Genomic DNA, 18598 nt, shown 5'->3' with positions numbered 1-18598 from the left:
ATGGGACTGATGGAACAGGCGACCAAACCGGACTCTCTGAATGTGGCTGACGGTGGAGGAGGACTGAGAAACCAAGGACAACGGTGATGGGCTTGGACTCTTCAGCATGGACAGGCTCACTGTGAGCCTTGTCAGTTTGGTTGCTCACCTTTCTGGACTTAGGGGGAGCTGGGAGGACCTTAAACTTAACATAGTGAAGGGAACCCTGATGGCTCTTTGGCCTGGAGAGGGAGGGAGTGGGGGTATGGGTAGAAGGGAGGGGAGGGAAGGGGGAGGAGGAGGGGAGGAGATGGAAATCTTTAATAAAAAAATGAGAAAAAAAGAAAATAAATAAAAATAAAATGCCTTAGGAAAAAAAAAGAACTATGGTTAACTAATGACTGCTCAGAAAGGAAGAATTTGTTTTCCTCGGGAAAAACAGGAGCGGGGGCTTAATTAGTATTCAATACCAATTGAGGAGCCCTGGAACCATATATACAGAAGCAACACTAAATGGATTCAGAAAGTTTTATTTATATATTTATATATATTCATACATATGAACATTTGTAACAATAGTCAAAGAAGAAAAGTTTATCAGTTTTTAATCAGGGATAGGGCAGTGGGAGGGGTCAGAGGGAAGAAAGGGAAGGAAGTGATGTAATTAAATTTTAATTGTGTGTATGTAGTTGTTGTGTGTGGTTCATACACATGGGCACATGGGCGAAAGAGCATGAAAAGGCCACAGGAAGGCATGAAGTGGCTTCCCTGTCACTCTTAACCCCTTCAGGACTGGGTCTCCCACCCAGGCTATCTGGTTAGTGATCTCCTTGGATCGACCTCTCTCTACTCCTCAAACTTGGGTTTGCGGGTGCATTCAGTGGTGTCCAGTTTTTCACACTGGAGCCTGGGATTTGAACTCAGGTCCTCATGTTTGCAAAGCAAGCCATCTTGCCCACCGAGCCAGCTCCCTAGCCACTATTTTTAAACAAATTCTTATACTCTGATAATTTGCAGTAATTTTACCACTTATATTGGAATAGAGTTGAGTCTTCGTGTTTCTTTTAATTTTAGTTCAGTGACTTGAAAAGTCTTTTCTCCAAAATTGTATATGGCTAGTATAAAAATCGTAATCTATGGGAGCTATTATGTTTAATAAAAATATCCCTAAAATACTTATAGATTCCAATTCAGTGTGCTAAGGGAAAGTAATTAAGTAATACATTGCAATTAATGCCCTCCTCATGCATAAGGATGAAAGCAGAGAAATGAAATGCAATCAGAGACATGGGAAAACATAGCCCCTGATTTTCTTTTCTTTTTTATTATCAACAATTTTAAAAATTAAAATATTATTACATCACTCCCTCTTTTATCTTTCCCACTCTCTTCCATGTCACTCACGTTTCTTTGCTTAATTCTCACCAATATCTACATGTCCCACTTCCCCACCTAATCCCAGAATGGCTCCATCTGTTTATTTTAATTCCTGACGTTATAGTCTCACCAATTCTTCAGATGTGTAGTCAAAGGGACTTGATTTATCATGAAGTTTGGCTGATCATCAATTCTCAAATTATTGGCGGCTAAGTATTCTGAATGGTTGCCTAGATAGGCGACTAGCACACTGTTATAGACCTGAAGCCTCTGTCTTGGGGAGTAGCACGAGGACCTCATTTTCCTTGCATCTGTGAGTCATGATTCACAGCGAAGATCCAGAAGTCAGAGATGGATTTCTGAGTTCAAATAAAATAGCTACATTGATGAGATGTGAACCTTTGCCTTATCTTCCCCTACGGCGCCTTTTCCTAAACACAGTCGTGTTTATTCTCTGTGAGGGCTATAGAACATCGCTATCTGTGAAGATTACTGATAGAAAGGGCAAGATGAACTGCAAAAGAAAGAAAAGTGGGAGCCGGGTGGTGGTGGTGGCGCACGCCTTTAATCCCAGCACTCGGGAGGCAGAGGCAGGCGGATCTCTGTGAGTTCGAGACCAGCCTGGTCTACAAGAGCTAGTTCCAGGACAGGCTCCAAAGCCACAGAGAAACCCTGTCTCGAAAAACCAAAAAAAAAAAAAAAAAGAAAGAAAGAAAAGAAAAGAAAAAGAAATAAAAGTGTCTTAGCATAGAATCCAGGCTCCACCAGCAGAAATGATGCGATTTCTCTCTCTCTCAAAAAAAACCCCCAAAAAACAAAAAACCAACCAACCAACCAAAAAAAAAAAAACCTAACCCCCCCAAAAAACAAAACCCAATCAGACTATACCAAAGCATGAAACTGTGTTGTTGGGGTGAGTGACTTTCCTCACTAATAGAAGTCAAGACACCAACTAAAAAACACTTTGAGGTATATATATCATTGAAGATGTACTTATTCTGCACTTTTTCTACCCATGCTCTCACATAAATGTCTACATCTAGGAAAGCATATATCTGAAATATCAGCTATATTACATTCTTAATAAGGTCATGTAATAACATGCTTTTGGGTGAGCTGTTTTCTGCTAAATTTCATCCCTAAATTGATTTGAAAAATTACTATCTGGGTAGTGGTGGTGCATGCCTTTTATCCCAGCACTCGGGAGGCAGAAGCAGGTGGATCTCTGTGAGTTCGAGGCCATCCTGGTCCACAAGCGTTAGTTTCAGGAAAGGTCAAAGCTACAGAGAAACCCTGTCTTGAAAAACCAAACAACAACAACAACAACAACAACAACAATGAAACAAAAACAAAACCCTAACGTATTAGGTAGAACAGGTATATATTTGTTAATAAATCCCACGGCACTAGCTTGTTTTTCATGGCAGCGAGTATCAGGCCTTTCTTTCTGGGGAGGATGTTGGGGATGATCTGAGTGCATTAAGTTGGAGAAACGCTGAGTTATTCTAGGATCCACCTAAAAGAGGCTCAGAATAACATTTCTAAATAATACTTTACTACTGAACGTTGACGAGGTCTGTGTTGAGAGTAGGAAACAGAGGAAGGAGACCCAGTGAATGAGTTCCTAAGTGAGTGTGTGCTGTTGACATGTATCTGGGGCCTCAGACCAATGGAGGAAATGGAGGAGCTTACCCCCTCCCCAGAGTGAGGCTCAGAAAGAAATGGCTAAGCCTTCCCTCCTGGCCCCTGTGTGGCTGTTGCAGAAAATGTCCAACATAGCTTTCTCTATCCCCTAAGGAATGCTGAAGAATGCTCCCCTAGAGGACTGTTCCTGGTGAAATTAGCTGAGCCTATCCTTTCCATGTAGCTGCATACCATACAACGTGCCTCTTGTTTATCTTTATATAATAACCCTGCCTCCTTGTTCAGCTGTTAACAATAACCCTTCTTTCTCTTCATCTTTCTGTAACATGCTGAGCTTCTGGGTGTTATAGCTTCTCTAACAGAGAGCCCAGGCCATCAGATCCCAGCTTTCTGTGTCTAGATGTCTGTATTTTCTTTGTTTTCTAGCCATACAAGTCATGTTCAATTCTCTGGATCCTGTGCAATAGTTTCTTCCTTTCTTTTTTTCTTTGCTTCTTTCTTTCTTTCTTTCTTTCTTTCTTTCTTTCTTTCTTTCTTTCTTTCATTCTTTCTTTCTCTTTTTTCTCTCTCTGTCTTCCTATCTCTCTCTCTCTTTATTTCTTTTTCCTTTTTTATTGGCTTAACCTGTGTTGATAAAAGAACAGGAAACTGATTTGGGTCTGAATGGCTCCGCTTCTTTAACTCACCAAAGAAAAGTGTTTTATGGCATGTCATTCCCTTCTGCATCAGGAACTGCATCAGGTCCTGTTTGGACAGGGTCATTATTTTCAGGAGTTGCAAAACAAAAGCAGAAATCATTCCCACTCTCTACTGCTATAAGAAGAACATTAGTAATCCACTGGAGAAACTGAAGCCCAGAGTGTACTCACTGCCTCTGTGGTGTTTCTGCAGCAGGTACTGATCTTTTTAAAGCCCTGGGGCAAGGTGCAATTAGTTCCCTGGGTTCAAAAACTGCTAAAGAAACTGTGTGTGGTGGCATACTGGCCTTTAGTCCCAGAACTCAGGAGGCAGAGACAGGCAGATCCCTGAATCTGAGGCTAGCCTGTATTTATACGAAGAATTCCAGGACAGCCAGGGCTACGTAAAAAACAGACAAACAAACAAACAAAAAACAAACAAACCTGTCTTCAGAGTAAAGAAAAAAACCTCACTGGCTATGGGAGTGTGTGCTGGTCTTTGGGTCTCTGTAGATAAGTAGATAAACTGTAGATGTCATTCTGTACATGATAGGAAAATCCATCACTTTGAAAGATGGCTGAGTGACTTGTCACCTAAAAGCATCAGATGCCTCTCTCGTGCTGTCTACTAGTCCTGCCAGGGAGCTGCAGATGTTTTGTTGCTTTTTTTCTACAGTGGTATTTAAAGAGCTGTAGAGTCAGTTGCATAGGATGGGCAGATGAACTCAACCTTTCCTAAAGCATAGGTTGCCTAGCAACTTGCTACAGAAAGAGACCAGGTGTGACAAACTTGTATACTAATATATAAGTGCAAGTTTATAATAAACACTTTTTGAAGAAATTGGCAATCTCTGCCGATTGATTAATCATCAGACAGATGAAATATCATCCCCCCAAAATATAAATTATATTTATTTATTTGTGTGTGTGTGTGTGTGGTGTGTGTGCACGCAGTTGTGAAGGTCAGGGGTCAAATCTTATGAGATGGTTTGCTCCTTGCACCCATGTGGGTCACAGGTATAAAGCCCATGCGCCATAAATATTCAGCAGGCAAGCCGGGCGGTGGTGGCGCACGCCTTTAATCCCAGCACTCGGGAGGCAGAGGCAGGCGGATCTCTGTGAGTTCGAGGCCAGCCTGGTCTACAAGAGCTAGTTCCAGGACAGGCTCCAAAGCCACAGAGAAACCAAAAAAAAAAAAAAAAAATATTCAGCAGGCTTGGCAGCAAATGCCTTTATCCACTCTCTAAGCTATCTCACGAAAGTATCCTCTTAAGTGTATATGGCAAAGTTATTTTTAAAACTCAGTTTCTAAACAATAACCAAGTATTTATTTATAGAAAACCAAAAGATTTCACGGGTCCTATGGTCCATTATCATGTATACGAAAGTGTTTCCCCATCTCTCTGCCTCCATTAAATGTTTGTTGGTTTAGTCAGATATGCAGGCACTGTTTGAACACCTTTGCTATGGTTCCATGTTATATCGGTTAACCAAATGCTGCTCATTGACTCTGTTTATAAATAAAAGGTTTTTAGAAAAGGTAGAGGATTAAAAGATCTAAAAGCATGCTACACTGTTTTTAAGTTTTCCTTTTACTCTGGTGACTGGGTTTATTGTAAGGATTGTTTTTACCTGATTTCATCCATTGAGTACAAACAAGTGTAGGTCCCCACCTTTGCACTTCGCTGTGATGTGTCAAACGCTGCGATCTGAACGCGAAAGTGGAGTACATGTGAAATTATTTAAATAAGTGTACAGAGTAATGGCTTTCCCTCAATGTATCTGTGTGTGTGTGCGTACCCAAATGCACGTTGTGTACCCATGTTTTTGGAGGCTGGAAGTCAGCAGCTACTGTCCACTTTTTTTTTTTTTTAAAAAAAAACTGATACAAGGTTTCTAATTAGCCTTGAAAATACTCAGTAGGCTGAGCTGTTTGGCCTGAGAGTCTTGGAGCTCTGCCTTGTCTGTCTTCCTGGTGGTGGAGTCTTAAGTAAGAGCTACTACATTTGTTTTTTATTTTTCTTTGAATGAGTTGTGGGGATTGAACTCAAATCTTCATGCTTTGGAGCCAGAGTGAGCTGTCTCCGAGTCCCTAAGATGAGACTTTCATTGAGTACAATTAGATCATGAATGCAGACTTCAATGCTAGCACTGGAGGCATTTCTGCCAGGTAGTTGAGAAACTAGAAGTAATGTGAAAATACGGAAAATATGATTAAAATATTCTTTAGAAATCCCACCAGCCCCAAGAAATTGTGACCTCTGTTAACAAATCTGCCATTTATCTGCCTTAATTCTCCTTTGGTTTTTATGTACTGACTCCTTTAAGAAACATGCTGTGTCATGCAGAATATCACTGGGCTTGAAATGACTTTTAGCCTGTTAGGATGGCTTCACTGAAGTCTTCCAAGAGTCCGCTCCTACAGCTCTACCCCTCCCATAGCATCACCCACCTCACCGTTCATGGAGAGTCTGGTTAGATCATGTAATACCACACTTTCTCTCTTTTTCCTGAAAGACACCACACCACATTATTCTGAACACATAATCACTGTGTTCTAAGTGATTTTTTATCTGTGTGCCTTTCTGGAGAATCTTATCATCTAGTCCATTAGTCCAGATACATTCTATTCACATCTCTCAAAACTGCCTTCATTGAACAGTCCTAACATAAAGTCCATTTCCCCAATCCTGCTCGTACGAAAACCAACTAAATAAAAATGTGCCTGGACTACCTAATTCACTGTGTGTGTGTGTGTGTGTGTGCGTGCACATGCTCACACGCATGTGCATGTATGACTTGCTCTCTTGTTTATGTTTCCTGGTGGTTACCTTTTTTCTCTACAATCAACAATTCTAATAGCAACTTAGTCGAGTGGTTTTTGAACTACATCCATTGCAAGATGCTCCATGAGGAAGGCTTGGATGCTCCTTATAGGGAGTGGAGGAAGTGGGCAGCGGACAGGTTATGGTGTACACACTGTATTTGAGTACAGGTGCCTTTCACATGCTTATACGTGGTGAGTTTATTGGAACTGTAGAAAGTGTAAGTGACTTGCTCAAGATGGTGGCAGGCTGAGTACAAGTGCCAAGGTCTCTTGACATTTTCCTGTTTCTCAGCTGTTACTTGGTTGTTGTCACAGCAGAAATTTTAGGCAAGGCAAAAGTCCACTAAATGTGCATACGAGATTTTCTTCCATGTAAATATTAAATTATAGAGATTACTTCCTGTTATGATGAGGGACATTTGGACCATCAAGTATCAAGCCTAGCTCGTAAGTCTGGTATTAGTCTGCTTGAATTCTACATTTAGATGGAGAACAGTTTTTATTTCCTTGTTGTTGGTCAAACTAAAATAATGTTGGCTAACTTCAGAAAGTTTCTGGCTGGGTTAAGAGAGGGCTTTGATTTGCAGAAATTCCTTGACATGCCGCTAGCTCTAACTTGAGAGCACATCTCCTTATTATCAGCCAGTCCATTTTCTGCATGCATAGTTTTCAGGATTAATCTGTGCACATGCTTGAGACAATGATACAGTCCTCAAACTGAAGCCAGACCCTGAACACCACATTCCTCTCACTACCTTTGTTGCTTTGACCCTCTCCTTTTGTTCTTTAGCCTATGTGGTTCAAGTAAAAGGGGATCCATAATTGTTTTCTATTCTGGAACATATTGGAAGCAGTGTATATGAAAAGTAAAAAACAGGAGTAAGGGATATGGCCCCACTTTGTTTTCAGGTCAATTATTTCGATGTTTTGGTGGTCTCCTAAGCAACCAAATGCCTTTGATTGCGAAATACTTTCAAGTGAATTAACTGTGTGTTTGGAAACCTTTACTTCATTTGAAGATGATTGAACAGTTAAAAAATGGCCTGAAATGCTTCATGAGAAATTATATTTAAGTTTATACTTAAATAAAATAATATGGGATGTTGATGCAAAATACAACAGTTTGATGTAGTTTTATGTATCACAGTACATAAACTAGCTATTTCTCAATTGTTTTACAATTATAATTTTTACCAACAGTAACTTGACATTAACGATGTGGTTTTGGCAGTCTCATAGTACAGTTGCTTTTCTCTAATCAGCGTTGTTTTACACATCATACTTATAGCAAACATCTTCCATTTGCTCTTTGCGGAGTTATCTCATACTGAGTTTGGTTTTTGTTTTTTTCCTTTTTTACTCACTTTGCAGTCACAAAATGAAAATGTAGACACCATGTACAAACAAGAAGTTCGTGCAAAGTCAAGTTTTCAAAACCACATGCAAGTCTCAGCGGCACATGGCTTAGAGCTCGCACGCTCCAGGATCATGTAAAACTGGCATGCAGATGAGAGGAGAGAAAAGCACCTACATCATGAAGAGAGGATGATGAAAGAGAATGACATTTTCTTTATGACAGTTATCTAATGCAAACCGTATACCCATAACCTCTACCAGCATGGGAATGGGGGCAGAGAAGTGAATTTTTGTGGGGCGTAGGAAATTGTACATCAACGTTATTGGAGGTCAAGTTGTTACTGAAATGGAGAATTGCTATTCTGTACTTGGCCTCATCCATGTTATCTTCCCCAGCTTCTTGCTCTGTATTTCCTCTGTTATATCATGCAAAAAATGATCAGAACTAACACTGGAAATCATTTAACAAGCGCTAAACCTGACAGATAACAAGGGTGTTCTCCACAATTTACACGAGAATTAAATTGGATATAAATACCTCCTGTTCTTACCGGTGGGTGTTGTGATTCCATGTGTTAAGGTGTGAAGCAGACAGGAAAGAGATAAATCTTTCATAAGTACATTGTAAATAGGCAAGTGGTATAGAAACCATATTTATAGGTAATAGAGTCAAACAATGATAGGTAAATAGTTGTCACAAAATATTTTATCATAAAAATGGTTATAAATCTAAGTTTTATGGAGAAGGGAGATAAATAAATGGCTGTTTTATTACTGTTATTGAAATACCCTGGCAGTATGAAACAATAAAATTGAGTGACACATATTTTAATTAAAAATACTTGACACTGCTTAAGCAAGCCCGGCACTAGAGATTCCTCAGCGGTTTTGAATGCTGGTATCTTTGTTAAACAAACACAGTAACAATTTATAAAAGCAACCAATATATATGGGTGCTCTTTCTTGCAAGATTAAAAACCACCTCAGAAGAGATTAATTTAATAAGTGGCTTTTTCACCGTGAACTTTGGGACACCTGAAAATCGCAGCTTATCGGCTTGAGCTACATTTTTTTGGCTCTAAGGAGCTCATGTATTTCTTCAAATTAAAAATTTTATGATAATATGGTTGTATTTCTCAGCAAATAAATCACATGCAGCTATGATAAATTTATCGACATATAAACGTGTCTTTGAGTTGACAGCAAGTGCTCTATGGCTTTCACCGTGATTTCTGATTTTGATCCATTGTCTTTTTGTTGGAACATCTCTGGCCAAATGGTAAATAGCCATCTAAATTGTCCATATACACTCACACAAAAATGGTATCATGTAATTCATGGAATCAAATATGGATAATTTATTTTCAGAACAGGGGAGTGATGTGAGGACGTGCCGTGTTTTTGTTTTTGTCTATAGCTCTGTACTAAGCAGTGGGGTTTGGCTTTGTTGTATAATTTATCTGTAGCATTAAATGTCTAAAGCTAAACAGCAAAGTAAATAATGTAAGCAATGCTCTTAATCCCAAAAAGAGCTCATCAGAACCCATTCATCTTAGTTAGACTTCTATGCAGTGATTAAAATGCTTGTGAAAAGTGTATTTTTTTAAAAAATAAATATCAAGTATTTAAAAGGTGTTAAGGAGTGCTTGTCCCCTCCTTGAGCAGAGAGAGTCATTAAACCAAGTAAATATATTGAAATGGAATATAATTGTTAAAGGAAGTATGAAACTTCCTATCAGAAAATGCTTTCTGACATATTTAAGGTCCCTAAACTTTCCTGCAAATATTCAAGATGTCCTACTCCAAAAGTATGTTCATCTTGGATCGCCTCTTAGGCTCATCAAATTGTCACAGTTGGTTTTTGGAATCTTAATTGAGCATAGGCTCAGCAACTTTTCTTGTTGTTATTTATTTGCTCATTTGTAACCAGGCCATACCACGAAGGCCTGAGTTTTAAGCTAAGACAATGTTTCCTTTAATTGGAGACGGGAACTCTATGACACATAGTTATAACAGTTTGCATCACGTTATAATGCCTTTGCCACACAGTATAACTAGATATAGCACCATGCAATGCCATGAATTGAGAATGAGACACTATCTCCAGGGGAGAAAAATAAACATCCAAGAGAAGGAAACAAAAGCACGGGGCTCAAAGCTGGTGAGACTGGCCTTTCATTTAGCTACAGCTGTAATGCCTGCGGAGCTTCTGTTTTGGGAAACAGAAGTACATACCATGTTCATGTCAATGCCGTTGGTGTAAGTCCATGCGTGCTGGAAATATTCTTCAAGCCGTTGCCGCAGAGGGTTGGGGATTTGGTGGAAGCGAATGAATTCTTTCACTCTCAGCATTTGCATGTGGTACCTGGCGGTCCCCGAGTACAGTCTTTGAATAATTGCAGAAACATTCCCAAAAATGCTTGCATACATTAGGGCTGGATTGGATAAAAAACAAAGTTATGGGGCAACACTGCATTTGGGCACCATATTTTTTTTTTCAGAATATCAAATGTGCAGATTTTAAGTATCTAACCCAAGTATGCAAGTATGTCGATTTACCCCTGGCCCTTGGGTAAACTAATTCTTTAGTACATTTTTTTTTAACAGTAAAGAGATGTAAAAAACTCAAAATCACCGTGATTCAAAGTAAAACTCATATTGCTTTATGAGACACACCTGCAACCAAGAACATTAACTAGATGTTTAATATGCTTGTGATAAGCCATCTTATTTGTAGTAAGCTACATTGTAGTCATCCTTACCATAGGCAAAAATATTCTTTAGGGACTTTAATACCACCTTAATTTATATAAGCTTTTCATTAAATTCTGGTGGGCAACTAAGAGAAATGGCAATACCCTATATTGTTTTGGGGTTTTGCAGGACACCCCTGACCAACAACTCTAGAAGTATCACATACATAGCCCTGGACTTTTTTGGTTACCTATGGCTTTGGGGAGGAGCATTATCCCCTATGTAGACTAATTCCTATTAAACTTTATTATGTGAATAGATGTATACATAATAAAATAGTAGGTTTCCCTATGGCTAGCTCTCTTCCTACACGATATTGTCCTAGGACAGGGAGAAATCAAATTGGCATGAGCTAGGAACCTTTTTTCCTGCCGACTGGCTTTCACAGTATTTGAAAATGATATGCAGACTGCTAGAGAGAAAAGTTGTCAACAATCTTACTCAGCTGTGAACTCTTAGAGCTAAAATAATAATCAGCATGGATGTGATGCCCGTGGGTGCAATAGTAACAGAACAGTAACCAATTTACTGTCAGCTCCACTGGAGGAGGAGAACACATGGTTGGGAAGGTCATATGCTCGAGGATGAATGTACCACCATTACTTTACTGAATGGACATTGTATCAACCCGCTTTCTACATCTGTATCTCTCACCCATCTATTAATGAAATGCTTAGATCTATCAGAGTGATTTTTAGTGCAGCGGATAGATACCACAGAAACTCACAATGGGTCAGAGCACAAAGAGCCACTTTCCTCTCCCTCCAGGCTTGACGAACATCAAGGAAAGATTTTAGAGCCAGAAAGATTTTAAGAGCCAGAGTCAGGGAGGATCAGAGCGAAAGAGTATCTTCTAGATGTGACAGGACCAGCTGCACTCATTAACTCACAGGGGCTGTGCTTGCCTACACAAGAACAAGCCAGACAGCATTCCAGCACAGGGGAGGAAAGAGCTCCTGAGAGATGGATGGATTTTGGGGAGGGAGAGTCAGTTCTTTAAAGTTGTGGATTCTGGTGGATCAACTATGCTCTGGAGAATGACCCTATACCCATGAGTGTATGGTAGCACAAATTCGACTTGTTGGGTTATCAAAAAATAGTGGGTAGTAACTTGAATTTGGGAAGAGAGGTAGAAGGAGGGGTGGAGATGGAAGGTGGCTACAATTACATTGTATGTATGTATGAAATTCTCAATGAAGTAATATTATAATAAAAAATTAGAAATTAATCTTGAGTTGGACAGTGTTGGCGCATGCCTTTAATCCCAGCACTTAGGAGGTGAATCTCTGTGAGTTTGAGGCCAGCCTGGTCTACAGACCTTGTTCCAGAACAGCTAGGGCTGTTACACAGAGAAGCCCTGTCTCAAAAAAATTAATATTGAATTAGACTTAAAGTATTAATTTCAAAAAAGGACATTGCCATCACAGCCTGGAATCTAATCTTGTCATACTAAAAATGATTCGCAAAATTTCAACAGTTTGGAGTTCTCAAATAGCTGATTAATTTTCTTATGGAACATAGAATTTTCTTAGAGTGTTTATATATATATATATATATTTAATTTATTCCAAGTTGATCATACATATATGTATATACACACATATATGACTTAGAAAAAATGTATACTGACTAACTTTTGCCAAGAAAGCTGTGCCACATTTTGCTCATCTAATGGAAGAAAGTGCTTTGACACCCATATACACTCAGCATTTAGAATACCCTCATAATTTCTTCTTGGGATAACATTTTAAAAGTGTGTGTGAACTTTTTTGCCTGCATGTACGTTTGTGTACCATATGTGTGTTTTATTTCATTCATAGAGGCCAGAAAGTTAGTCAGAGCCCTGGAACTGGAATTAAAGATGTTTGTGAGGACCTATGGGAACTGAGCCCTGATACTCTGTAAGAGCAACAAGTGCTCTTAACCACTGAGCCATTTCTCCAGTCCTTGCAATAAATTTTTATTTAAGATTTACATGTCATGTTCTTATTGTTTTTCCTTTTGTGTTTGCATTTCTAATAATTAAAACATGGACATACTTTATTTTATAAAGAAAGATTATATGATCTATTTTCTGCTTATGGATCTTTGGGACTCTGTCAAGAGCTTTGATGTGGCAATGAAGGTTTCAGGCTCTGGGCCCAGAGTACACAAGCAGGTGAGAGACGTATCAAAAGCAATAGCACAGTTTGACGTATGAGATTCCACCATGTTCAGCCAACACATCTTTTTACTTGAAGTGCATTTTTCTGGACAATCCTCTAAAATCTACTTGCTCATTTAAAATATATATGTTCCCAGACTTAGGCTCTGTTATAAAAATGTGGGTTTTTTTTGACCATTTGTTTTCCTTTCCAGCTCATTTCCTTGGTATGTCTTGTCATGATTGATTGTCATAGCCTTTGATAGATGTCCAAAGGAAGGAATGTTTCTGGGAAAGACGCGATCATTTGTTAAAATACATAAAAGTAAGGACATGTGAGGGTTAATTTCATGACAACTTGACTAGGGCAGATTGTTCAATAATTTGATTATGTGACACCCTATGTGAGTCTGTACGGTTGTATCTGGTTGAGATACATATCTCAAATTAACACTTGAGATAAGTAATGAAGATTGAAATCTCCTCTGTAGGTAGTCATCACCCATCAAGTTTAAAGGTCTGAGCAGAGTGGACACTGGAGCAGGGAACGTTTGCTCTCTTCTTCTCTCTTACTCTCTAGAGTAGAGCACTGCTCTTGACTCTGGGCTGTACTAACCAAGAATAAAATTATGCCTTGTTTCTCCTGCAAAACTCTAGATCACGTCCTTTTCCTAGGTACCTGTTTGGCTCTCCTGTGAAAATCTTGACAAATAGAAGAACTCTATAGTGAGGCTAAGCTGGCCAGTATGTGGAGCACCAATGCTCTGTAATGCGCTATGTGTAAAATGTCAATCGTTTGCAACGTTGATCAGCTGTTTAGTTTGCTTCATCCTCAGGAAGAAGCAGCAGATAGAAACTGTTTCCAATTTGAGTAAATTAATACTTAATTAAGGAGACAGCAACATTCACAAGAAGTTGATTCATGTGACTCATTTGAGAAGTGTATTTTACTCAGAGAAATTTTTCGATATGTAAAAAGCATATTTTACATATCGCTAACTTTCCAAAGTTACACACTGTCACACACTCATGAAGCAGATATGAAGAGTACAAGACCCTCACCAACTATTTTTCCTGAAGTTCATAATATGAAGTGGGCCTTGATACATACGCAGTAGTTTTATCTCCATTTCTCCATGAAAATGAATCAAAATTCTAATACAGAACCGGGAACTGTTATGTATGTTAGGATTATGAATGCTAGGATTCAGGCATTATGCTGGCCCCAGCCACCTGGCAGGATGCACTCAGGCAGTACCTTGGCCAGTCCGGGGTCCTATGGCTGCTATGCCACTATTTTGTATGCAGGTTCAAAAAGGTCCCTTTAAAAGACAAGCTCCAGCCGGGCAGTGGTGCTGCACGCCTTTAATCTCAGCACTTGGGAGGCAAAGACAGGCAGATATCTGTGAGTCTGAGGCCAGCTTGGTCTACAAGAGCTAGTTTCAGGAGAGGCACCAAAGCTACAGAGAAACCCTGTCTTGAAACCTCTCCCCTCAGAAATTTAAAAAAAAGACAAGCTCCACCCATTTCATTCCTGCAGTCTTCACTGTTCTTCTGAAGAGGCAAGTAGGTCTCTGCCCTCCTTCCACCCCCTCGTCTCTGTCTCTGTCTCTCTATCTCTGTCTCTCTCTCTTTGTCTCTCTCTGTCTCTCTGTTTCTATATCTCTGTGTCTCTCTGTCTCTGCTTCTCTCTCTCTTATCTGTCTCTCTCTGTGTCTCTCTCTGTCTCTGTTTCTGTCTTTCTCTCTCTCCCCCCTTCCCTTTCTCTCAATAAACTCCTCACCTAAGCTCCGTCTTTATGGCATCACCTGCTGTGGTTTGTCTCTGACCCACTGCAAAGGTCCCTCCCGTGCAAAATCATTACACTGTGAAAATGGAAAACCTAGATTCTAAGTATGAAATTGGAAACATGAATGAGAAATTGGTGGATGTATTTGAATTTTAAAATCCTAAGGAACACATGAGGTTTTATCCACCCTTCCATTTTAAAACAAAACATCACCAGTTAGAGAGAACAAATTATTATTATTATATTTTTGCATTTATTTAGTTGGAGCCCATTCACTGGCATAGAATATTGGTCAAATGTATATTGGCTAAATAAATAAATGAATAAACAAATAATACTATTTATATATAGGAATTTCTTTCTCTAACTCAACATTTCATTTAACCTTCCTTAACCTTCAGTGGAAAGTTTTGACTTCATCAAAATTGTTTACTTTAGGTTGAAGTCTCATAGAAACAAAATAAGCATAATCTCCTTGAGCCCATAACCACACATATTAAATGCTAGTGAAGTATTAGCCTTAGATTCTGTTAGAACCACTACAGTTTGCTTTTTAAAATCTATTTTATGTATTTCAAACATAGGTAACCAAAGGATGGAAATTTTTAATGGATAATAAACACATAGCTAGATGCATCCCTTTTAAGTTTGTATTTCATTTAGCTGTGGCAAATGTGAGCATTCCTGTTGACATATTGAGATATTAGCCGTTTCTACCCTCCCGGAATACTTCCTCACATCATTTCAAATGTGGAACTGCAGAGACGAGCTTCATTAGCTAGGGACCAAGGCACACAAACCATACACGTTGGCCTTTTGTTCAGCGTAATGCGGAGAATCATTGCGTCCATCAGTACCTTAAAAAAAATCTGTGAATCATAAAGGTGTACCAGAGTTTGTTTGCATCATCTGCTGATGGAAAGCACAGCATTTCTACACAGTAAAAACTACCCTGAACATTTGTGTACAGATCTTTGTGTGGGCATGTATTTTCATTTCTGTTTCAAACACCTAGGTGTGGAATGGCTTGTTTAACTTTACATGAAACAAGTTGTTTGCCAAAGTTGCCTTATTTTGTGTTCCCACAAACATACTATGGCAATACCATTTGTTCTAGATCCTGCCGACATTTGGTAGTTGCCAATTTACATTTACCATAGTAGCATGTGTAGTGTGTCTCATTAGTGTTTAATTTGCATTTCACTGTGATGATCAATACCACAGTTAAATACACTTTTTCAATGTTCAGGTGTGTTTTGGGTACAGTTCTGTTAAAAACAAACAAAAAGTAATAATTTGCTCCAAAAAAAAAAAAAAAAAAACCCTCATTTTTTTTGAAGTTGTGAGAATTGGCTGCCAGTCTTTTTCATTCCTGTATCTTCAAAATACTTTCTCACTTTCAATTTCTTTGTTTTAAACAGTGCCATTTGATTTTTTGGGGAGAGTGTCTAACCACATATGAAAATTGCTGTGTAGAGCAGGCTGGCCTCAAACTCACACCTGTCAGCATTGCCTACCTAAGTGCTAGGCTTAAGGCAGGAGCCATCACACCCAACTGAACAATGTCATTTGAAAAGAAGGCAATTTTCACGAAACATAACTAAATAATTTTTAATTTAAACATCTCTTATGTCTGTTATCATAATGTTGTCCCTAGTGTAATCTGTTGTAAGTTGTCAATCGTAAATCATAAATCAATTCTAATGTTCCTTTTTGTAGTGGTTGTTGTGGTGGTGGTATTGGGGATTAAATTCAGGGCTTCTCATGCCAGTAGAACTCTCTACAGTTGACCTACAGCTAGAGCCCCAGAGTCCAGCTTTTCATTCACAGTGCGCAAAAGGACCCCTTCCTCTAATTTGTCTGCTTTCATCGTTTCCTCTTCTGTGTAAGAATTGGTGAGACCATGCTGATATTGGTCTGGGACTTTGAAAACAAACCACTAAGACCAGTGGTATAAATGGTGATTTACACCAGCTGTACCACTAAGAGCAAGGGTTCTCAACCTGGGGGTTGTGATCCCTTTGCCATCATAGGGTTCACCTGAGGCCTCTGGAAAGCACAGACGTTTACAATATGATTCATAACAGTAGCCAAATTATGAAGTAGTAACAAAAATAATTTTATGGTTGGAGGTCACCACAACGTGAGGAGCTACATTAAAGGTCACAGCGTTAGGAGGGCTGAGACCCACTGCCTAAGAACATTGATTTATTCTGCCTGAGGACTGTGAGGGCACATAGGGTAGATGAAAGTTAGCCTGGAGCCCTAGACGGTGCGCATATGAGTGGCGCAGCCAAACCAGAGCAGCAGGGGTGAAGTGAGGGCTGTATTGACAGCTTGGCTTTACAACGTCCGAAGAATCGGAACGTCCCTTTTGCGATGCTGCACATTTGCAGCGTGGTTCAGCCTAGTAGAAAGCATATTCATTTTATTAACTATTTAAAGTGAGTCAGAATTTATGTCCTCCAACTATCTCTCTGTATGTGTTCAAATAGTTTCTTAATGTTCTCTCAGCTGCCATTCTCTTTTCCCCCCTATTTATATACCTTTAAGTTACTTGTCATTTACCAACTTTTAAAGGGAGATGTAAGAGCTTTCAACTATCGGTTTGGGCACTTTTCATTTTAAATTTCATTCAAGTAGTTCCTGGTTGTCCATGTAACTATTTCTTTCTTGAACATTTAATCCTGGCTCAAATGATGCAGGATTTCACAGCAGAGATGAACTGCTCCTTCACCTTCCTTTCTTTGCGCTAACATTGTCACACCTCCTTTTGCATATACTTTACAAGACCTATCAATTCACAGACAGGATTTTCACACTGGTCAATTATTTGGAAGATGTATAAAGACAAGGGAGCATGTTTTCAGTTTATTCCTATATTGACTAGCTTTGGTCTTCTTCATTCCAGATTTTCACAGGCTATTTTTCTCTTTCATTGGTAAAATGTATAGTTTCTTATAGTCTGCTGACAATAAATCAAGTCATTTGTATCCTTGCCCTTACTTGAAATACAGTTTAATCATAAATTTCCATGTTGACAGACACTGTTTTTCTCTGAGCAATTTAGAGCTCTTTTTCTGTGGTGTTATTTATCCCATTGTATATAAGAAATCTTTCAATTTTATTTTATTATTTTATTTGGTATATATGTCTTGGTTTTCCTTTTATCACCTTGAAATTTTTTACTTCATGACTATGTTTTGTTAGTTTGATATGTTTTATTCACAGTTTTAATATTTATTGAATTTTCTGAGCCTGTAGTTTATTAGTTTCCCTTGATCTAATGAAAATCAAGCCATTCTACTTCTGAACACTTCTCCCTTGCTCCTCTCATTCTGAGGGTTCCTCTTTCTTGTCTCTGCTTGCTCCTTTTCTTCTTGAGGTTTCCTCTCTTGCATTTATCAATTGCTTGATCTCACCTTCTGGCCAAGTGTTTTCTGTCAGTTCCACTTGCCCTGTGTTTGTTTCCTGTCTTGCTTCTGGCTCAAACCTCCTTTGCGCCATCATAGCTGTAATTATTTTAAGTTAATATTGCATAGTGCTGCACTCTTTCTTCTTTTAAAAATGTTAGACTGTTCTTTTTTGATGAGTGACTATCTTTCTGTGTGTGTTACATTGCTATATTAGTGTGTGTGTGTGTAGCTGCATGTATTCTTGCCATGCACGCATGTGTGGGGCCCAGAGGGTGATGTCTGATCTGAGTTATCTTCCTCAGTCACTTACCCATCTTAGTTCTTGAGATAGATAAAGTCTGTTGCTGAATTTGGAACTTGTCAGTGGATTGCCTGGCTAGCAAGCTCTAGGAATTCTCCTGTCTCTACACTCAGTGATGGATTAAAGACACTTTGTTACCATGCCCAGATAGTTTATATGGCTGTTGGAGATTTTTAAAAAAAAAAGTCAGATCTCCAAGCCTTCACAGAAAGTACTTTATCCACTGAGCAATCTCCATACTTCCATAGTCCTACACCCTTTTTCTCTCTTCCTTTTTCCTTCTTCTTTATCCTCCTTCTTCATTTTCTTTTTCCCCTCTTCTTACACCTCCTTCT

At 39.0% G+C, this 18598-nt stretch overlaps 1 protein-coding gene across 3 annotated transcripts in view; it reads right to left on the bottom strand.

Moving 5' to 3' along the window:
• Positions 1-18598, bottom strand: part of Kcnh7 (potassium voltage-gated channel subfamily H member 7) — a 426118-nt gene that overhangs the window by 48636 nt on the left and 358884 nt on the right. For all 3 annotated transcript variants that reach the window (XM_038335737.1, XM_038335738.1, XM_038335739.1), the window contains one exon: positions 10096-10295. In XM_038335737.1, coding sequence (XP_038191665.1) covers positions 10096-10295 — 200 coding nt within the window. The remainder of the gene's footprint in view (positions 1-10095; positions 10296-18598) is intronic.

This window comes from Arvicola amphibius, chromosome 7 (assembly GCF_903992535.2).
Source record: "Arvicola amphibius chromosome 7, mArvAmp1.2, whole genome shotgun sequence".
NCBI classification, from domain to species: Eukaryota; Metazoa; Chordata; class Mammalia; order Rodentia; family Cricetidae; genus Arvicola; species Arvicola amphibius.
The sequence above is the reverse complement of the archived record's forward strand: the minus strand, read 5'-3'. Positions and strand labels throughout refer to the sequence as shown.